General features: G+C 46.9%; 8 protein-coding genes across 8 annotated transcripts; 5 read left to right on the forward strand and 3 right to left on the reverse strand.

The window, feature by feature from the left end:
- The first annotated feature begins 30 nt into the window (after positions 1-30).
- LOC6599054 (gram-negative bacteria-binding protein 1) lies at positions 31-2,023 on the forward strand. The gene is made up of 3 exons (XM_002024134.2): positions 31-427; positions 489-1,663; positions 1,730-2,023. Exons 1-3 carry the CDS (start codon positions 301-303, stop codon positions 1,925-1,927), a joined length of 1,500 nt encoding a protein of 499 aa, XP_002024170.1. The 5' UTR covers positions 31-300; the 3' UTR covers positions 1,928-2,023.
- A 16-nt stretch (positions 2,024-2,039) lies between these two features.
- Positions 2,040-3,734, forward strand: LOC6599055 (gram-negative bacteria-binding protein 2). Its single transcript, XM_026993158.1, has 4 exons — positions 2,040-2,176; positions 2,241-2,966; positions 3,033-3,334; positions 3,402-3,734. The coding sequence occupies exons 1-4, from the start codon at positions 2,053-2,055 to the stop codon at positions 3,588-3,590; spliced, it is 1,341 nt and encodes a 446-aa protein (XP_026848959.1). The 5' UTR covers positions 2,040-2,052; the 3' UTR covers positions 3,591-3,734.
- Positions 3,735-3,993: 259 nt separating this feature from the next.
- LOC113566640 (gram-negative bacteria-binding protein 2-like) lies at positions 3,994-5,646 on the forward strand. Its single transcript, XM_026993157.1, has 3 exons — positions 3,994-4,855; positions 4,923-5,254; positions 5,356-5,646. The coding sequence occupies exons 1-3, from the start codon at positions 4,219-4,221 to the stop codon at positions 5,563-5,565; spliced, it is 1,179 nt and encodes a 392-aa protein (XP_026848958.1). The 5' UTR covers positions 3,994-4,218; the 3' UTR covers positions 5,566-5,646.
- Positions 5,566-6,385, reverse strand: LOC6599057 (SAGA-associated factor 11 homolog). Its single transcript, XM_002024137.2, has one exon. The coding sequence runs from the start codon at positions 6,255-6,257 to the stop codon at positions 5,640-5,642; it is 618 nt and encodes a 205-aa protein (XP_002024173.2). The 5' UTR covers positions 6,258-6,385; the 3' UTR covers positions 5,566-5,639.
- A 273-nt stretch (positions 6,386-6,658) lies between these two features.
- Positions 6,659-7,223, forward strand: LOC6599058. Its single transcript, XM_002024138.2, has 2 exons — positions 6,659-6,802; positions 6,863-7,223. Exons 1-2 carry the CDS (start codon positions 6,702-6,704, stop codon positions 7,158-7,160), a joined length of 399 nt encoding a protein of 132 aa, XP_002024174.1. The 5' UTR covers positions 6,659-6,701; the 3' UTR covers positions 7,161-7,223.
- Positions 7,171-8,066, reverse strand: LOC6599059 (charged multivesicular body protein 1b). Its single transcript, XM_026993159.1, has 2 exons — positions 7,982-8,066; positions 7,171-7,899 (listed from the first exon to the last, which is right to left on the reverse strand). Exons 1-2 carry the CDS (start codon positions 8,001-8,003, stop codon positions 7,307-7,309), a joined length of 615 nt encoding a protein of 204 aa, XP_026848960.1. The 5' UTR covers positions 8,004-8,066; the 3' UTR covers positions 7,171-7,306.
- A 458-nt stretch (positions 8,067-8,524) lies between these two features.
- LOC6599060 (probable cytochrome P450 12c1, mitochondrial) lies at positions 8,525-10,235 on the reverse strand. The gene is made up of 2 exons (XM_002024140.2): positions 9,771-10,235; positions 8,525-9,716 (listed from the first exon to the last, which is right to left on the reverse strand). The coding sequence occupies exons 1-2, from the start codon at positions 10,220-10,222 to the stop codon at positions 8,567-8,569; spliced, it is 1,602 nt and encodes a 533-aa protein (XP_002024176.1). The 5' UTR covers positions 10,223-10,235; the 3' UTR covers positions 8,525-8,566.
- Positions 10,236-20,089: 9,854 nt separating this feature from the next.
- On the forward strand, positions 20,090-21,332 carry LOC6599061 (mitochondrial dicarboxylate carrier). The gene is made up of 4 exons (XM_026993169.1): positions 20,090-20,205; positions 20,280-20,428; positions 20,489-20,859; positions 20,922-21,332. Exons 1-4 carry the CDS (start codon positions 20,090-20,092, stop codon positions 21,249-21,251), a joined length of 966 nt encoding a protein of 321 aa, XP_026848970.1. The 3' UTR covers positions 21,252-21,332.
- The last annotated feature ends 477 nt before the right edge of the window (positions 21,333-21,809 follow it).

Genomic DNA, 21,809 nt, shown 5'->3' on the forward strand with positions numbered 1-21,809 from the left:
GCACTAATCTGAGTGCCGTTAAAACTTATATTTCGGCGTCTAACACTAGATCTGTAGAAAATGTTTCGTTCGCAGAGAACCTCTTCAGAGCCGGAGCTGATATGTGCCTATGTAGATTTGAGTACACCAAACTGAGTCTTGGCAAATAATCGCAATACCCGAGAACCGGTCTGGAAGAAAGGCAGCAGCCGCCACCGCCACTGCCACTGCCACCGCCATCGCGCCACCGTCGCCCCGCTTGCTCAGGCTGAGTCAGATCAACGCTGGGTAGGAACAAAGTGTGTGAGAAGAAGCCTGAGAATGCATGGACTAGCAACAATTGGCGTATTGCTGCTGCTCTGGACCAAGATTGGGCACGGCGAAGGCTATAAGGTGCCCACGGCCAAGGTGGAGCTGTTGGCGAATGGCTTTCGGGTGTCAATTCCAGGTAATAAACCACAACACATCTTGTGAGAGGATTGCTCATTTGTTTCTTTCTCTTTTCAAAGATGAGACTGGCGTGAGGCTGGTGGCTTTCAATGTGAATCGCAATCGGAATTTCACTTCGTTTACTCAGGGCCAGTACAGCACCCGGCTGGTGGAACCGAAGAATAATCGCTGGTCGCATGATTTTCTTTCTGTCCCATTAAGGGCCCACGATGTCTTGTACATTTGGACGAGTGTGCAGCATGAAAGGGCGATATTCCAGGACCTAGAGCAGCCCATTTATGTCTGCACATTGACCGGAGCGAATCTACCCAAGGGTTGCTCTTCGCCCGAGCAGGAGGAGCCAACAGAGAGCAACAGTCTGAACACAGAGGACACCAACGCCCCGTCATCATCTGAGAGAGCAGAGCCCGGAGCATGCGAACCATCTTCAACGACAATATCACCAGCTCCATCGTCACCCATTTGCAAGGGGCAGCTGCTGTTCCACGAGACCTTCGAGCAACTGAACGAGTCCCGTTGGATGCACGAAGTCCGGATACCCCTGGACACCAAAGACGCCGAGTTTGTGCTGTACGACGGAAGGGCCAGAGTCCAAAATGGCAATCTTGTTATCGAACCCATTCTGTGGTCAAGCTACCGCCCAGACCTGTCCATATCGAACTCTCGGCTAGATCTCTCCGAGCGCTGCACGGGCACGCAAAACCGCCAGAAGGAGTGTATGCTGCACACCAGCGGCAGCGGTCCAAGTGCCATCATGCCTCCGATTGTGGCTCCCCGCGTCAGCACTAAGGAATCATTTGCCATTAAATACGGACGCATAGAAATTCGGGCCAAGGTGCCAAAGGGGGACTGGCTGGTGCCCCTGCTGCTGTTGGAACCCCTGACAGAATGGTACGGCCAGACGGGATACGAGTCGGGTCAGCTGCGGGTGGCCATGGCCAGGGGAAACTCCAAGCTTCGGATGCCCCACGGCAAACTTGTTGATGGTCGCTCATTGTATGCCGGGCCAGTCCTCTCCACGGATGCCCTCCAGCGCGAGGATATCTGGGTCAGTCAGCGAAGAAATATACACTTTGGCGACGACTTCCACACCTACAGCCTAGATTGGAGCAGCAAGCGTCTGCGCTTCTCGGTGGACGGACAGGTCTATGGCGAGATGTTGAGTGGCTTTGCGGAGCTGGACTTGAACACCAGATGGAAGAGGGGCGGTCCCATGGCCCCATTCGATCGAATGGTAACGTATTTTAATCTTGATCATATATTTAGTTATACACGCACGTACATGCATATATCATTTTAGTTCTACATCACTCTGGGACTTTCTGTGGGTGGATTCGGAGACTTTGTGGACAATTTGCGCACCGCAACCTACGAGAAGCCATGGATGAATTATCATCCGCAGGCCAAGCTGCATTTCTTTGAAGCGAAAGATCATTGGCTTCCTTCTTGGAAGCAGCCGTCTTTATTGGTCGACTATGTACGTGTCTACGCAAACTGATTATCATTTTCATATTTTTAAACAAGTGTAGACGATGCTCGTGTCGGAATCTTATCACGAATAAAGCACTGACAGCCCCTCTCAGTAAATTATGAATCCCAGTTTAGTTGTGCCTCGCATCGAAGATGATGAGCCCGGGACTTTTGTTGCTCTCGTTAGCTGTTCTTGTGCTCGGTTCGGGGGCTTTTCAGATTCAGCCGATGGTAAATGATACGAAAAACGATGAATGGGTCTGGGTATCACTGCCAGGTGAGTTTGTGATTGTGTTTGCATATCTTTTTTGTTAATCGGTAATGAATATGAAATTTCATAGACGACCAAGACATTTGTTCGGTGTTTTTTTACACCGAACACTGTGAAAATGAGGGTCCAGCCTTTAATTACAGAGTCGACCCAAATATAGGACACCCCTGGGCTGTGAAGGAGTACCTAAATGATACCCTTAGAGTCTCGGTCGTTGTTGAAACGTATCAAAGCGAGATAATTAGCGAGTCGTTCAAGATTACACCCAGAGGAGGGTCAAGAGACTCTGGTCTGAAGCCGGTCAGGAAATACAACATCGGCACAAGACGGCCCTCGGATTGCGAGGCACTAAAGCATCCCCAGAGATTTTGCATCCCAACAGATTCTGTATTCAATGGAGAGGCTTGTGAATGCGGTGGACGAATGATCTTCAGTGAAACATTTGAGAACGAAAGTTGGAGAAATAATTGGCAACACATGGAGCATTCACGGCTTCCCAATCCCTACTACGAGAGTGTGGCCTTTGTGCATAACAGGATCAATTCATATGTGAAAGACAGTGCCTTACATCTGCGAGTCACCCCGTCCAAGTATAGCCGGGCCAATCCATTTTATTTGAAAAATTGCACCTGGTCGACCAAAGAGAAAGTTTACTGCGGCTACAGTAGATATAAAATACAGTCAAAAAAATATTGGCCACCCTTCAATTCGGCCAGCATTAATTCAATGTCCGATTTCACATATTGCCGAATCGAAATAGAAGCCAAGCTGCCAATTGGAGACTGGCTGTTCCCAGGTACTTATGGCCATGCGAATAACCATCGAAATAAACATGTATTTAATATTTGAAATTTTCATACAGTACTCTCGCTGAAATCCAAAATCAACTCGGCATCCATTCGCATTGCCATTGTCCGAGGCAACAAGCAACTCAAGGACATTGCTGGGAACGAGATTGGCGGCAAGAGCCTCTTCGGCGGAGCCATTGTCGATATGAACAGACATGAGGCTATGCGGCATGTCACTGTCGGCAAGCACTTTGGCGAAGACTTTCACACTTATACGGCTATTTGGAAGAAAAACATCATTATTTTCAAGGTGGATGGACGTCCCTACGCCGAAATCACCGACACGGACATCCTGAACGAGTTGAGTGAGGGCAAGGTGCGGTTGTGTCTGAAGTATGCACATAGAACAACAAGTATATCGTATGAATCCTCTTTCCTTGCAGTGCCACATCCAGCTGGGATTGACTGTCGGAGGAGAGTATAATTTCCCCGACTCACGTATTTTTCCAGACCAAAAACCTTTCCGAAACAACATAAATGGCGGTATTCGAAATCTATCTTTGCATAACTTTGATTCCGAGTTAGTCATTAGATCCCTCAGAGTTTATTCCATTACCGATTATGAACAATGAAACTATCAATTTTTTACATCATAGACTAGAAGTCTAAGCTTATCAATATATGGGAAAGTCCCCCCTTTTTTGGATCCAGGGCTAGTTGAGTCATGTTAGCTTATAAAAATAATAGTCTCTGCTAGATCAGCCGTATTAGAACAACTCTCCCTGCGTATCATTGTCTTTGTTCAATCATGTATGTACTTGTTAAGAAAACAGCCTGGGGGGAGGACGTTTTTCAACGCATGGTAAAAACTTCTTTCTTCCATACTGTATGTACGAGTAGGTTTGTTTACTGGCCATCAGGGGTATGCACATATGCGTATTGAAACCTAGAGGTTATCGCTTCGCGCAATGATACGATTGGATCGCTGTGCAATCACAAGTCGTGCAAAGCCTCAGTTTCTCTTTGTCCATTATGAAGAGTAGGTGTGTGATCTTCTGGCTAACCAGCCTGCTGCTGGGTTCCTTGACTGCACTCGATTTGCCGGCCGCAGTGGTGAAAATAAATAATAATGAGCTGTACATATCGCTACCAGGGCAGCTTGAAGGCGTCCAGTCTTTACTTTTTCAAGTTGAGGTACAGACAGATGAATGTGTGAACAACAGCTACTCGTACAGGTCGCAGAGCCCCTGGCAAGCAAAGATGTCGCTCCCCAAGAATATTGCCAAGAATGCCTGGCTGAGGGTTCAGACTCTGGTGGAAAGAACAAACAACGTGATCAGCAGCATGAGCTCTGTATACACTGTCGATAAGGATGGAATGGTCCACTTGGATGTCCCTGGGTCATCCAACAAAAAAATTGATGTCGAGACTCTGCTCTCGAAATGTAAGCCAGTGGAGGAAATCAGAGAAGAGTCGGTGACAGAATCTGGGAATACGAGAGAGTTTACGAGCGGGGAACTACTCTTCGAGGACAACTTTGATAATGGTCAAAGCATCAAAAATAATTGGCTGCATGAGGTTAAAATGCGTTACACTGGTGGACAGAATCAGGAATATGTGGCCTTTGTGTCCGATCCAAAAAATTCGTATGTATCCGACAACAAGCTGCACATTAAGATAGCCATAGCCAAATACCGTCGTAACACATACTTTAAACTGAAAAACTGTACAAGCTTAAGCGAGAAGCGCACGGAGGAGTGTGGCCCAATCGAAGTCTTTGCTTGGCACAACCTTCCCCCTGCGTGGTCTGCCAAGATACACTCGAACCAGTTCTCCTTCAAATTCGGAAGAGTGGAGATAAGGGCCCGAATGCCCAAAGGCAATTGGCTATTTCCATGTAAGTGGATCAGATGAGACAGATGAGACATGGAACACAAATCGCATCGCTCACTTTTTCCTTGCAGATCTGGCTTTGCAGTCGAAGAAGAATCACTTTGCTGATAATTTCGCCGATCAAATACGGCTCTACGCTAGGGGTAACAATTTGCTCCAAGATAAACATCATAATACTTTTGATGGTAGATCGCTGTTCGGAAGTGCTCTCATCTGGAACACCGAATCAGATAGACAGCATACGGACTATTGGGTTATTAAAACGAATGTCAGCCATTATTCTGAAGATTTTCATGACTATACCATAATTTGGAAGAGTGATCAAATCGCTTTCAAGGTAGATGGCGAGTTCTTTGGGTCAATAACCAATACGGCAATCCTCTCAAAGTTCAACAATGATGAGGTGAGGTGATAAGAGAGGGTGGATCTTTAATTTTGATATTTTATCTTCTTGTAAATCTTGACAAACCTTTACCTTTCTGTTCCGTTCCGTTCAACAAACAGTGTTATCTGGTACTGGGCCTTACTGCTGGCGGTGCTATGAACTTCGACGATGAGGTTCTGATGAAGGAACATAAAAAAGACAAATTTTCAAATACCTTTCCACAAGCTGGCAAGCTTATTAAAGAGATCTTTATAAAAGAGAATTGGCCGCAGCCCACGCTGGTGATTGACCATGTTCGCGTTTACGCAATAGACAAATATGGAAACTAATTGTTTGTTTGTTTGTACAATGCATGGAAATTTAATACATTTCTCAATTATTGCACCACTTGGCCGGGAGCTGTTTAAAAAGTTTTGCCATTGTTCTTTTTGGAGCCATTGTTGCGCGAGTTTTGTGTGGATTTCTTTTTGCGTTTATCAGATGACCAGTCGACATCGTCCTCGTCGTCGGTGCCGCCTGCATTGGCTCCGGAATGCACATAGGAGGAATTCGAGCTGGCACTGGTGCCCTCCTTGGTCGCCAGACGGCGGGATGCAATGCGGGACGAAATGCGGCCCATGCCCATGCACTTCTCGAGATGTGGGGCGAAACGTGCTGCCGCCACCAGACGATCACAGTTTGGGCAGGTGCAATCAATGGCCTTCTTGGCCGTGGAGACGCCAAATATATCCAAATTTGGAACATCGCAAATGCGGTGCGCCGACTCCTCGGCCACTCCGTCCAGGGCCGACAGATTGCCGATTTTCCGCAAATGATGAACCTCGATGAAAATGCCGGTCACAGCGTCTTCCAGCAGCGACTCGTACAGCTGATTGGCGGCTTCGTCCAGTTTTTTTGGGTCTTTGGTCAGTTCGCGAAAGTTGTTTGCAATCGCTTTGCGTGTAGTGGGGCTTTGAGCAGCGACCGCCGGCACCGGTGCTGCAGACGTTGGCATGTTCAAGGCATTTGGATTCGCAGACATGCCTTACGTTTATTGTTTAGTGGAAGATTCCTCTGGCAGCACAGTGTAATTTAAAAAATTCGATTTGTTTTCTTTTCGTATCTACAATGCCAATGCGTTGCCAGACAGTCGCGCTTTCGTTCTGGTGGTTTCAGTCGCTCTAAACCTGATTCATTTAAGCAGTTTTTGTTATTTATTACTACGTTAAATGCTGAATTTATTTTCTAAAAAGATTTCGCTAGAACTATTTATTAATTGACGAATTCTACTTACCTCCCTGTCTAGATTACACACCTTGCACTTTATCCGATATGGATGATATGTATCGGTCCATGTCGATTGAAATATCGTTACGTTCATCCCTGTGTTGTTCACATTTTGTAGAAAACTTATTAATTTATCATACAAAATTATTTTTTCAGTGATGATGGTCCTAGCGCCTTCGGACCGCAAACAAAATAAAAAATGTTGCTTAACAAAAAGTCGCTCGTATACCAGCAGTTAGTGGAAAGGCTCTTTGATAAATGCCAGAAGATACAGGCGGACAATGAGCGCTGTGTTATGAGGTGGGCATCAAAATATCGCAAGGTACTTTCGAGGTGCATCAATGGTTGAGTTATTTTCAGAGTTAATGCCATAAAAAAGACATTGCGACGGCGAAATTTCGATGTGGAGATGTTAAAGCGTCGACTGGACAAACATGGCGATAACTGGCGGTTAGTGCCCATGGTGGCGCCACATCCCAAGGGGAAAACAGAGCAAAAGCGACGAGGGCCGAAGCCGAAGAACAAACAAGCCCCAGATGGAGGGACAGTACCAGCTACTCCCGCACGGAAGCCTCGGAAGCAGCGTGCAAGTGCAAAACAGCCGCAACCCAATCTCAATTCCACAAAGCAGCAGCAGCCACATCCTGGAATATGCTGACATTAATTGATTCTTTTATATGTATATTTAAGAGTCAAAGCTAATACATAATTCTTATTCATATATTTCGGTACTTAAATGCTAAAACAAAAATTCAACGGCATCGAATGCTGGCAGGGAGTTCCTTATAGTGCGTCTCCCTCGTTTTATTCAGCCTGCCTTAGGCGTGCCAGACGCTGCGTGAGTTCATCCTGCTCCTGCGAGACCTGGGTGGTAGAGGCGCCAATAGTCTGGCTCTGCACGCCGCTGGGCAGCTCCATGTTCAGTTCAAGGCCAGCCTCGTCGGCCACTTGCTGCAACAGATTGTCGACATCGCCCTGGGGCACCGAAGTGGTCACCGTATCAGACATGGTGCCCTCCATCACTGAGCTCTGCACGTCCAAGTCCTCGAATTGTGACTCAAACTTTTCCATTAGCGATGAGATTTTCTCCAAATTCATCCCCTTCATGGCCGCATCCATGGCTTTGACCACGCCAGCCATGGAGCCAGTGACTTTCCGTGTAGTCAGGGCGGACTGCACCCGACTGGATACGGCATCGACGCGAGCACTCATGCGCAAGTAGTTGACGGCCTGGTTCTTCTGGCGTATGGCGTTCTCTGCATGAATGCGGGCCACATCCATATTGCCATTTTGGATGGCCTTCTTGGCTTTGGCCTTCTCCTTCTTCTCCTCCTTATCGCATTTCTTGGAGTTGCGCTCCAGCTCCTTCACCGCAAATTTTAGATTAAAGAGGTGTTCTGTTGGGGGAGGGTGTGGGTGAGAAAGATTCTTTGTCTGGGTGTCTGCTGGTGTATGGCGTCATCGAACTGAACAACTTACTTTCCATTGATGAGGTGGACATGTCGTTACCCAGCTTGATGAATTTACTATTTCAAATGAGGTAAAAAGGTTTTCAGTTGGTTCTCAACTGAAAATAAGGAATTTTGTGAGTTTATTATGAATCACTTTATTTCAGTGTGACAGCGCACCTTTCGATAAGATATACGGTCTCACCCTCAGAAATATACGGAAAAATATACCGTCTCACTTTAAAAATATACCGTAAATATACTGACGAGTTTAAACATATTCCTCGTTTTTGATATTCCGTCGAATATTACTAGCTAAATAGAACCCTCAGCCCAGCTCACTTAATTTTGTTCGATTAATGAATCAATTTTCTACCTGACTAGCTTATTTTAAATACGTGCTTTTATTGGATCTTTTCAAAAAAAGGTTTTACAGGTCAAACAAATAAAACGTAATACAACGTAAGAGAAAACCCGTTCCTATGCTCAGACCCTAAGACCTTCGTTAGCCACATTTTTGAAAAAATGTACCTTTGATGGGAAAAGTTCAGGAACTAGAAATAAAGTATTCGAATATGTCAGCCATTTTTGAAAATGCATTGCTCATTAGTGTTATTTATGAATAGTTAACATCGGTGAATTTAAATCTCAGTGGGATGTTTGGCATGTTTAGGAAGGAGCGCTTGAAGGCATTCTCAATGGGGTAGTTGAACTCTATGTGGAAGTTTCGGACCAGATTGGCCACGGTCAGCTCCATTTCGAGGTCCACTATGCGCTTGCCCACACACATGCGGGGCCCAAAGCCAAACGGTAGGTAGACGAATGGATTCAAATTATTTCGGAGAGGCGACTCGGCGCTGTTGTCGTCCTGGGGGCGTGCCCATCGCTCTGGCAGAAATTCGTTGGGTCGGGGATAGAAGCGTTCGTCGCGCAGCATATTACTGGAGAGCATCAGGAGATTCGTGCCCTGGGGTATGCGATAGCCATCCAGCACGACATCTGTTCCCGCAGATCGGATATTGCCGAAGGTGACGGGGAACATGCGCATCGATTCCTTAATGCAGGCACGCAGGTATGGAAGCGATTTCATCTCGGCCAGCGTGAACTGGCGGTCCGGCTGGGGCAGCATGGACACTATCTCCTCGCGCAGCATTTGCTGCTGCTTGGGATTCTTCGCCAGGCTCAGAAGGACTCCAGCTAGGGCCGAGGTGGTTGTGTCCACTGCGCCAAAGAGCAAGTCCATGGCCATGACTACAGCGAACTTCCGATTGATTTGCAGCAGCTGCTCCAAGATACTCCTTCGGCCCTCCCGCTCCGCGGCCGACTGGCCATCTATCCGTGCCACAGCCTCGTTCACGTACATCGAGCAGGTGTCAAAGATCGCATCCGACGCCTGACTGAATTTTCGGTACGTGGGCGTGCTGATGTACTTGTACACCGACGGCTTGATGCCCAGATCGAAGAACGATTGCAGAAAGATCTTGATGTTCCTGAAGAGCTCTTTGGCCTCTGGCTTTTGATCGGAGTCCCGCAAAAGGCCGAGCTCCCGGTCCAAGGCCACCACAGCCACAGACTCAAAGGTCAGTGTGTTTATGGTATCGAGGAAGTCTCCAGGCATCTCCAGTGACTCCTTGTCCCGCGTGGCCCTGATGCGATCTATGAACTGGTTGTTGACGCGCTGCATCGGCTCCAAGTAGAGGTTAGCATTCCGATGCTGCATCAGCACAGGGTTCGCCGCGCTGCGCAGACGGCCCCACTCCGGACCACTGGAAATGAAGATCAGCAACTGGGAACTCTGGCGAACATAATGGCCTACCTACTTGCTGAACAGTCCAACGCAGTCCTTGAAGAATCCATCCTTGCGATTTGCTCGATAGTGCAGCACTGGGTCGGCTCCCCCTCTCACTGGCCACTGTCCCTCGGTGCGGTAGATCCGCTCGAAGTTCTCCACCTTAAAGGTGAACACAGTGGTGGGCATGCCGAACAGGCCCGGCACCCTAACCATGTCCCCAAATCTCGACCGATAAAGGTCCATTAGCTTGGCCATATCCAGGTGATGGAACTCCCCGCCCTTCTGGAAGCCTCGCCACAATTGCCAGCGTGTCGGACCGGGGATCTCTTCGAAGGGCTTCGCTGTACTCCACTCCCCCTCCAGCTGCTCCATGTACGAGGAGCTGGCAGCTGCCGGATCCAGGTTCTTGGAGATAACCTGGACCCCAGCCAGGCTGGACCTGGCCCTGATGCCCTGATGAACCACTGTACGACGTATCATGGCCGCAATCTCTTTTTGAAATGAGTCGGACTGATAGCAGCAAAGCCAAGTAAATAAACAAGTTGGCGAGCTTTCGTGGAAAGCTTTCGGCTTATTTCGAAATAGAACCAAAACCCTATTCTATGGTAAAGCTTTATGATTGAGATAACAAGTGGGAACTTTACTCGAAAGCTTCGATCTTTGCCATATTACGGGTACGAGTAAACGGTAATCAACAAACAAATACCTACACTTTACCATATTTAGTGGGAATTTAATTTAAGTTTCCACAAAATAGGAGAAGTGCCACAAAACATGTGGCAAATGTATTTTTATATTCCGGCTTTAATAATCAGAAAACCTTGATGAATTTTAGTAGAGACCTAAATACACTCAGAGAAGAAAGCCCTGGGCGCCGAATATTTTCACTTAGGTTTAAATATTTATACCATTTTGGAATGGAGTTGTTTTCACTTACATATTGACATTAATATGATACAATTTGAGCTTAATATAGTTCATATAAAATATATATAAATATATGTTTCATATTGAAAATATATGTATGTATGTACATACATATTTCATATACATACATATGTGTGTACATATTGAAATTAAATATATTTCTTACAAAAAAACTTTTTACAACATTTATATTTAAATAAAATCAAAATTCTGTTTGTACTGGAAAATTGAATACTTAATTTATATATGTATGTATGGGTGTGCTTCTTTTTACTGTGCCATTTTTCTCTCAGTGTAATGTCTTTGCATAAATTCATAAATATGTATGTGGCACATAACAAAATCTGTTAAATATATTTAATTTATTTCAAATTCTGGCTTGCAAAGCTTTTTCTTGACTTGGGTTCTAGTGTCTCTGAAATTCTGGTTCTTAAAACCAGATATTGAGATACTTGCAATGATATAATACCCATTTTACCTATGTATAGATGTAAGTACTACTGCTGTACTAGTACCACGGGTATAGCAACAATCAATTGGGCAAACAACTTTATCGATCCAATTTCGTATGCAAAAAGTAGATTTTAAATTCGTAAATCGTGTGCGGCTCACATTGTATGCTTGCTGGTCCACAAAATAGAGCCCTCTGTGTGTGCTGTGTGGGGCATCCACAATACGCTCCATCCATTCCACTGTTATCCAGAGCCATCAATAATATATGAGTCGCAAACGCTTGCATTGGAACACAATGGACAGAAGCAAAACGCATTTTATGTGCATTTCAAAAACAATAAACCAAAACAAAAGGGCCAAAAACACATAGAGTGAGCGAGACACAGACAGAGAGAGAGAGAGGGAGAGAGCGAGTGCGAGTGCGGAACAATAGGGAGAGAGGGCTTGGCTTCCATTGTTTTGACCAACTTTGCGGAGGAGCACTCGACACCCTTGCGCCCCCCTCCTCCCCCACTGACCACCAGAGAATGTATTACATATTAAGTCTGATAACACGTTGCGGGCTTAAATTATAGCTTAGGCCCGTTATGGCCACTGCCACGCCTACACGAAGGAAGAGAAAAAATAACGCCACAGCAAAGTGCAGCTATTGTCAGGTCGGCAGGAATGGTGCTCCTCGCCCAGACATCACTTTTCAGTGGAGCCCTGAGAGAAGTATGCTAACTAACCAACAATTACAGATTATATGAGGTTACAGTTTAAGTGAAGAGGATGTTACGAGAATTTTATTTATCCAATAATTTTTATGTAATATCCAGAGGACATCAGATTTAATCCACCATGGACCATATTGTATAGCAGAAGCAGACGGTAAAAGACGGTACCTCCCCCAACCAAGAGACGACTTCTATCTGTAGGTATAGAACTGTTACTGGAGACATGCCCCCCCTCAGGAACGCAAAATAAGTATCGCAAAAGGCTCTCAACCGAGAGCTACTATGACTGATACTTTCCCTGCCACAAACTGAACGACACAAGTATCATATCTGTATCATTTTCGGATCCAAATTCGAGCGTTTGCTGTGCATTTGTTAAACATTGTCATTTTTATAATAGTAAGCCCCTGTTTCCAATAAAACGAGCCAAGTTTGGGTACGTTTCGCGTTACAAAATGGTATAGTCCGTAGCTACTGGTCTGCAGAAAGGCCTATTTGGACATGTAAATGAAATCCGAAGCACCCACTTTTCCTCAAGTATATATGTACTTACATTTGTACGATACGTATATATTGTATGTACATATATATAGAGCAAACAAATTACACAATTGACCGCCAAACAGGCCGCAAAAACTTGGCCAAATTAACTGCGTCTGTGTGCCACACAACAACAAAAAAGTTTTTACATAAATTTTGTAAATTATTATAAATATTGTTTGGACCACACAAGTTTGTGGGCTCCTGCAAAAAGCATCTATATATATATATAACACTCCTATATATGTATGTACATATATAAATATGGGGGCGCGGTGGTTTGGTCTGTGGATATAACAAAGCTGGAAATTATCCATAAATTTTGGTGCTTTGTGGCTCTAATACCCTTGCCGACGGTTTTAATATGCATCAATGTCATAAATAGTTTGAAACTTAATCGAAATGAACCCACAAAAAGAGGAGCTTTTATAAGTATTTAGGACTGCAAGTTGCTCTATTCATTGAACCATTATTGACCCAAATCGATGTCCTCTGTCCGGGGAGGGGGTGGTCTTCGGGGTGGCTTGCATTAATTTCCAATAACTCTTCCATTTGCCTGTCATAATCGGCATCTAGCCAAACTGCCACTTGAGTGGAAATGCCTTGACATTATCATAACTGCATCAGATGTTCAATAATTCCAGCGTTTTTCTTTATTCCCTCTTTGCTTGCACTCTTCAAACGGAATCGGAGTCCTCCGCCATGAAGATGCCGTCGATGAGGAGGCGACACCTAAAAACCAAAGGCAAACAGCCGGATTTCTTTCTTCCCTTTTAGTTTTTTTTTTATTTTTTTGTTCGTTGTCCCATCGCGTTTCTTGCTCTTTATCACGCGCCAACTGTGGCACCAGGGGAAACCAGGGGGCAGGAGACACCAGGCAGCGCAATCGGGATCCAGACCAAGTCCCAGTCGCAGACCCAGACCCAGACCCAGACCCAGGAACAGAACAGAACAGAGACCATCTCCCCTTACCAGACACTCAGCCAACGGCAACGAAAAGATTAAATCAGCGCAAAGTGCAAACACTGTGTCAAGTGTAGAGACTGTGGAGTGTAGACCCAGTCGGGCAGCAGACCGGGGCCCCAGACACGGCTAAAGACACACGGGAACGGGCCATTGATACGGACGCCCACGAAGGCCCACGCCCCCTATCCGGGTCCCCTTTTCGTGGGACGAACATACCGAGCAAAAACGACAAAAAAAAAAGAACGGATAAATGTCAATCAAATTAACTGGCAATGCGATATGCAGCGATAGTGTAGGTAGCAGGTGAAACACACGGAAGTTCCTGTTTTTTAAGGATTTCTCCTTCCTGGAATTAAATTACATACTTCCTTGTGTGTACGAAGCAGCGATTAAAGACGAGCAGCGATTAAGGAGTTCCACAGAAATGTTCGATTTAATGAGATCCCAGAGCGGTGAACGTTTGAGTCAATAAAAGGCTATTGTTTTTCATTCGCATCATATTAGTTCGGAATTTGAATCCAATCAATTTATTTCAACAAGGTGCTAATCATTTCATTGAGGGGCCCTGAAACTTGGCGGCCACTATTAACACGTGCTGTTTGTTTTCTTCAATTAAAAGTTCGCATACCTCTGAAATGCACAGCCATATCATTCGATTCAACAAGTGTTTGCCCCAAGTCCCCCAAGCAGAGCCGAGCCCCCACCGCAAATGGGGGTATTCACACTGAGTACATATTGTAAGTGCATGTAGACAAATACAATTAAGAGAAAAACGCGACGCAGCATTAATTGTTGCAGTTTTTCCTATTTACACACAACTCGGCAAAGGAAAACAAATGTGAAAATCCCAGAGTAATTAAGCTGCACATCAGGGAGCGAACGGAGAAACTTTGTTGCTAAATGCCTGCAAACAGGGAACGGGTAGCAAACTCTCGTACTTGCTCGCAATTAATGCAAAGAAGGCATATAAAGGCAAATATTGTGTAACATTTTAAATGCTTTTTGAGCAAGCTTCTACCCTCTTCTACCCTCGAGCCAGGGGCCTCGAACAAATTTAAGGCCCATTAATTGCAGCCAGCAACAGGAAATCATTTCAGATATTCCTTTGATAATTACAAACAGACGACTGGGGCGAGGGAGGCCGACAGGGGGAGTCTCCGTCAGAGTTCAATCGATGACAATCGTGGCCCTCTAGGTCCACGCCCTGGGGCTAACCACAGGCCACAAACAAGTCCATCATCGATTGTGGTTCAAATTGCGTTAATATTCGATGGGATGCGAAGCGATGCGATGCCATTCGATGCGATGGGCCTCCATCGATGGTGGATGGCAGTCAACAACAGAACAGAGCCAGTGTCTGCATAATTGTCATTAACGTTGGATACTCGTATGTCCGTTTGCATGGATTGTTGTTTGTGCAGCTGCTGTAGGAACATGGCAGTCCATTAGCCACGGCTTGCCCTGCCCTGAAGCTAATCGAACTGTCATGGGAATCTTAATATAATTAATAACATCTTGATACATTCCTTTGTTTTATGGAATTTAGCCTTCTCTGCTCTGCTCTTCTGCTTATATTCATTTAAAAATTGCCAACCTACTGACCAGACTTTTTGATTAGCATACTGATTCTATCACCGTAATTTCCAGTTTCTTTCCTCTCTGCCCGAATAATTATTTCATTTTGTTTTAATTTCCCGTTTTCTCTCATTCGCTTTTCAGTTCAAGAATCCCTGAATTGTGTGTGTGTGTGTGTGTGTCGGGAGTGCGGGCGGGACGGGGGGTACGGAGGGGAGTAGTCGTACGGAGTCCCCAACAATTAGCCAATCCCTAAGTCAGCCCCTGCTAGGCTCAACACGGATGTCGAACCAAAACCCTTTCCTCGCTTTCCCCGTAACCCCATTTCAGAGACATTGCCCCCTGTGGGGTGGGTCTGCTGTCTGACTTGGACTCCCCATTGGGGCCTGGCTTTTCGATGCACGACACGACATAGTTCCATTAAACTTTCGACGATAACGCGCCAAACTTTGCGCCCAGCAAAACTCTCAGTAATTTGCAGGAAGTCGACCGACCCACCGACCCACCGACCCACCGCCCCCAACCCCCGGCCCGAAATCCCAACCAAAGCAAGGAGGGCCCTGCCTGGCCATAAGTTAGGCGCTGCACTAATCAAGCGTTGCATACCAGACCAGGCTAGCACACAGAACAGAACAGAACAGAAGACCAGACCAGACCAGGCCCGGGGGCAAAGGCAGTTGCAGTGGCAGTGGCAGAGGCAGTGGCAGAGGCAGAGGCGTTAAACAGAGGCAGAGACTCCTTCCCTACATCGAGGCATTTATTAATAACGCGAACTTTAAATAACCCAGCAGAACTTAAGTCAAGTCCTTCCTTGGCTGCAGGTCTCTCCCGGTCTCTCTCCGGTGCCCGATGCGGTTGCCTGATAATTGCGCATACGCCACGTTGCCGTAGATGGCTGCAGCTGGGCATTTCTGGAATAGCTTCAAATCTGGCGGCTCGTGCACTGAATTTTAAACTTTCTTTAAACATATACCCTGATCGATTTCTACAGCCCAGATCGATGGGGAAAAACCTAAGAAAGTGAGCGTATTGCAGGCTTATGCTTTCCAATTTCTAATGCCGTTTATTCCGTTGCCCTTCGAAAAGTATCTCGTTATTTTAAAGGGTGGCTGAGTGTCGCTACTCTGCTTTCGGGCAATTTCTCTTGGCCGAAAAACTGCAGCATTCCCCGAATGCGCAGCTGCTTGGATTGGGTGTTTGTATTGTTATTATTATTACGGCACATGTTGCCCAGATGCCGTATCCTGGCCAGCGCACAGGACCGACATGACTCGACCCGAGCCAGGGCGAGGGCCAACTTGGTTTCCGGGCACTATCAATCTTTTCCTGGGTTTTTTCTTTTTTTTTTTGGTTTGTTTGGCTAGCGGCCAAGTTGCATTATCATAAAATGGAATTTTCGTAGCACCTCTGGCCGATTCGTGACTGGGCCTGGCCTTTGAGTGACTTTTGCCACAGCTTTGACCATTTGATTGTTGCACCATCGGATACCTCCGACACCCGTTCGACTTCACACCCCTCGACCCCTCGACCCCCCAGCCCTCGTCTGTTGGGTCATTTACACTTGGCCACCTGATCCCTGTCGGCCCGTCCCACACCCCCCTGTCTGCAGTTGTTCCAGTGTTGATATTTTGCCCAAAAACATTTCTCAAAAAAAAGTTCAACACGAAAATTGCCTCTAAAGGAGGATGGAGGGCAGGGCAGGGCAGGGCAGAATAGAGGAGTCACCCCGACAGGCCGCAAAAAGGGAAGAAAAAAGAAAAGTGTGCTGGGAAAAACTTGATAGAATCTTCTTGTCCTACTGCCGCTCCACAGCTTGTCCTGGTCGCTGCTTGGTTGAGTTGCCAAGCTTGTCGGCTTGCAGCTGCAGTACATGTGGCTGGAGGCATCGACAGCACAGCCGTTGCAAGGCTCTTGTTTGTTGTACTTGTCGAAAGTTTGCCAGCAGACGCGGGCTGGCGATGGGTTGGGCCGGCGATGGGGGAGTTGCGGTGGCAATATCTGGGGATATACGAGTGCTGCCCTGACTGACTGTTGCATGCGCTGCAACCGGAAGGCGCTGCAGAAATATGGAAAGAATTTCCGTAAGTGGATACATATGTATGTACAAATTATTCATACATTTATCTAATGTTTAAGGCTTACTTTTGGCAGTCGTCAGATTATCGATGGCTTCCAATGAAGAATGTTTTCAAGAAGAATTTAGAGGGTCGTGCGGGCCAGAAAACTATAGGAAATATAGATTTCTAATCAGCCCTTTTGCCAGCTGTGATTTTCTGCTATAATTCGACGGGTTATATGAGGGATTAATTGGTAGTAATGAGTACCAAAAACCCTTAAGACCAGACAATAGAGCATTCCCGCTTGCAGATCAGATGGCGTGGAGATCTCCCTGAGAGAGCGCTTTCATCGGGTGTCCGAAATGGCCTAAACAACTCCAATATGCAATTTTCTTCGAGTGCCAACTTTTTGTGGCCCATCCCCCCTACCCCCCACCCACCAAGTCAGGCCGCAAACTTTTCTAATAACCTAAGATACTGGCAAACAGACACGACCACACATTGCCACAGACTCCAGCGAGGGGCAAACATTGCCGGGGAAAGGAATAATATGTGCTGCCGAAAAAATTGCAGGGCATACAAGGGAGAGAGAGAGAGACAGAGAGAGAGAGCAGCATGGGGATACAACAGCAGGACAAACAAAGGCCATGCCATCGATGTAGAGGCATATCAAATTGACGTGTTATTTCGAAAACTTTCCAAGAGAGAGGGAGAGAGAGAGAGAGAGAGAGTAAGCATTAAATTTGCAAAAGTAAATTCGCCGAGTGCCAGAAAGGGATGGCCAGATAGCGGGAGTACTGTCTAAACGGGGTTGCAGGTATCAAAATGAATGAAGGCAAACGAGATAACAGTAAATATTGTGCGACAAAATGGCATTGAAAAGCGATGGTTGGCAATGCAGGTGCTGCTGTCCCGTTTGGCCAGTACCCAGGACACTCCGGCAGGAGCTTGGCCGATGGAGGAGCGGGCATACCGAAACGTGATATATTATCTTACATTAAGGGCAAATTGAAAAGCTAGCTGTAAAAGAAGCAATTGAGAAGAGTAAAAAGAGAGCAACTCCGCAGAGAAATAAAATAACAAATCGAAAAAGAGTAATTTCGCATCCAATTCGTGGGGGAGGGGGAGGGGCAGGGGAGCTTTAGAGCTTACGCATTTCAACACGCTCCTCCACCGCTCCTCTGGTCCCCTGCTCCACCCAATCGAATGCAGTTATGACTATGACTAACTGTAAAAGCGACAGATAGAGCCAGGAGGAGGAGGAGGAGGAGGAGGAGAAGGAGGATGCAAGGAGTGCTGGTACAGTTATGGCCTCCTGGCATTCATTTTTTAGTGCGCCACCAATAAAAAATATACGGCTAGATATTTATGTGTGTAGTCTATAGTAAATATTTTCGCTGCTGCTGTTTTTACAATACTTGCATTGAAATTGCTGGCAATCAAATAAATGCGGAATTGATTGATTGAGCGCTTGATTGATGCCAGTGCGGGCTCTTTGAAAAATAACCAAAAACAACAAAAAACCACTTAATGAGGAAAGGCGCTGCCTGGAAATGTCATAAATCCGACGGAACTAGTTCATTTGGGTGCGGGCCTTGGCACGGTATTAGTTCACCTTCGGTTCACTCAATTGAAATCCCATTAAACTGTTTATAACCAATACTCGAAGAGTTTAGGGGTAATACATATTGTTTATTGCTTCGAGTTTAGAGTTCACCAAAAATCATAGAGACAAAAGAAAGTTCACTTAAATAATTCATTAATGAAGATCTGATTTTGGAAGCACAAGTATCAAAGGAGCAAAGATGGAAACATTTATTGTAATCGCGGCAAAGGCTACGGAAAGATTCTTGGTCGGGAGACGGACAGTAAAGCAATGCCTCGCCGGCGGGATGGGACAGCAATACTGATAGGGCTAATGAGGGCCGAGGATTCAAGCCCGCCTAGGAGACGTTTATGGCTTTCAAGAGAGTGCAAGCCGACTCTCACAAGAAGGAAGATGACGAGAAGGGTAGCCATGGATTAGATCGGATCTTTATTGTAAGCCAGAAGTAACAAAGCCCCTTCCACGCGCTTACTCAACGTCTCTCCCTCTCTCTCGCACACACACTCTTCCTCGTGCAGTGTGCACGCTCTGAAGGAGCTGAGCGAGAGCATGAAGCAAAAGAGACAGAGTATCGGGCAGCGGCTCACAACGTTCCCGCTCGTTTTACACTCTATTTACATATGCCCTTGTTAACGGCTCTAGTGCATAATCGATAATAGAATATTAGGTAATGGATTTAAGATTATTTCCGGGGCTTATCTCTGCATTGCTGGAAGTATTGTGCGAGTTAGAGGTTCCCCCCAAGCTATCTCCCACAAGTACTTCTTTTAATTAACAACCCACCAGTGTTCATATGTACATACCCTACAAATGTATCTTCGTCCACAAGCAGCCAACTTTCCTCCCATCCCTTGAAAATAACTTTCAGTTGCCCCGTAATCTGACCGAACTTGCAACCAATTTGGGACTGCACATTCTCGCATTGGTGATGCCTAATGGGCGATGATAATGCACCGACAACTGTGTGAACAGAACAGAACAGCAGAGCAGAGCAGAGCAGAGCAGAGCAGAGCACACTCGAAACTTCGCCGGGGATGGAAGAGGGACGGGTGGCCACCGAACTATGCCAAATTACTGAAAAGCCTTGCAACACCTGCGTGGCGTGGCAATAACTTCTTTGGATTGTGGGTGGTGGGGCCACTGGAAAGTTGGCCACCTGCAGTCGGTCGGGCAGGACCACGAGGGGGTAGGGGAGGGCTCAATTAGTTCAAACTTGGACCAGCAGCAATTAGACAACGCAGTGGAGGGCTCATGTTAATGGCCGGAAGCAGAAATGACACACGACGGAAGCCACTTCTGACAGGGACCGAGCGACAGAGCAACAGAGCAACAGAGAGGGTAAAGAAGACTCTCAGCTCCAGTTTCGGTCAAGGCATTGCGATTCCAAAAATTAATTCCAAGGGATGGGCCCAGACTGTGTACAATCGAGTCTAGATTTGTTGACTTTTCTACTATCGATATCAAAAAAATATCAAATTGGGAGTGAAAGCCGAAGCATGGCTAATAGATGGCTTTCATTTTGCTGTCAGTGAAGGCTTGTGCACTCAGACCACTCAGAATTAGATACGACTTCAAGCTGGCGTGCCTATACAAGTACTGCGAAGTCCTGAAGGAGGACCGAAGGTGTGGCATGCGGCGGTCCCCCTCCCCTCCCTCGATCGCTATTACTGATCTTGCTGTTCTGTGTGTGATTGCAGGTTATATCCGCGGTGGTGGGCCGGCGGCTTGGCGGGCGCCACCACGCAGTTAATAACGTCCCCCCTCGACCTTCTGGAGACGCGCATGATGATCATCAAGAAGCGTAAGAGTATTGTGGAGCTCGGCCGTTTGGCTATCGAAAAAGACGGTAAGCCGTACAGATACTCGCATTCTTTGGCGATTGCAGCCGAAACCCTCTCGCACATAGGTTTCTTGTCCCTGTACGATGGACTCAGTGCCCAGCTGATGCGCCAGATGACCTACATGGCCCTTCGCTTTCATCTGTACGAGACCGGGAAGAGGTACGTGGACGAGTACAACTTCCTGCACAAGGTGGGCGTGGCCTGCGTGGCTGGGATTACGGCGGGATGTGTGGGCATACCGATGGAGCTGGTGAACACCAGGATGCACGTGGACCGGGTCCTTGCCGAGGAGAAGAGACGCAACTACCGGCATGTCTTCCATGGCCTGTACAGCGTGATTCGCGACGAGGGTTGGACGTCACTCTACAAGGGCGGAACCTTCTCATGCGCCCGGGCGGCCCTCCTCACCATTGGCCAGAATGCGGTCTACGATCAGGTGATGCAAGCATTCTTTAGCCCTCATGTTCGTCCTCTGATCCTCCCCGCCCCCACCGCCAGGCCAAGATGAACTACATGAGCTACTTGGAGCTCAAGGACGACAGCAAGATCCTGCACGTGATCAGCTCCCTGACGGCGGCCCTCCTCTGCGGTCCCCTGTGCCAGCCCATCGAGATCATGAAAACGCTCAGCATGACCACCAGAGCCCCGGACGGGGAGAAGACGGAGAAGCTATTGAACTACATGCTGCGCTTCGGACCACGTGGACTCTTCCGCGGAGTTGTGCCCAACCTGATGCGGATAGTGCCGAACACGATCTGTACGTTTGTTCTGTTCGAACAGTTTCGCTTGTACTTTGGGTACTACGATGATGTCCCACGGGGTGACTGAATGCCGAATGAATACTGAATGTGCAACGAAAATGCAGCTGTCTAATGTTTCCTCCCTGAACGAACACCTTCTAAATGTTAGTTTAACCTCGTGGCTCGCCCAGCGAGAGCGCTCTCGTAAGTCAAACATTCAGTGCCATTCGCGGCCCCTGCCACGGCCCCTGACTGACTTCAGCCACGTATTTATTTGCAAAACAATCTCGGCCAAAGCAACCTCAAATATACGCTGAATGCACCTCTATAAAGCATTCAATTCCACATTGATTGCACAACCTCACCACCCCTCCCCCCCCCCCCCCCCCCCCCCTCCCACACGGAGCTTTCACGGCGGGAGCTCCCACCGAAAACGGGTCAACGGTGCGTGTGCGTATTATTTAATAATGCAAAACGATGTGGGCGCCGTATAACCGAGTCGTAGCCGTAGCCGTAGCCGTAGCCGTGCCTGTGCCAAACCGCCTGCATAAATACAAACTATGCAAATTATTTTAATGGCAAACAAAATGTGCAAGCCTAGCGCCTAATAACCTGCCAACCGACACAGAAAACAGCCCCAACCACC

The sequence above is a fragment of the Drosophila persimilis genome, unplaced genomic scaffold (assembly GCF_003286085.1).
Source record: "Drosophila persimilis strain 14011-0111.01,24,50 unplaced genomic scaffold, DperRS2 tig00000808-arrow-arrow-pilon, whole genome shotgun sequence".
Classification (NCBI taxonomy): Eukaryota; Metazoa; Arthropoda; class Insecta; order Diptera; family Drosophilidae; genus Drosophila; species Drosophila persimilis.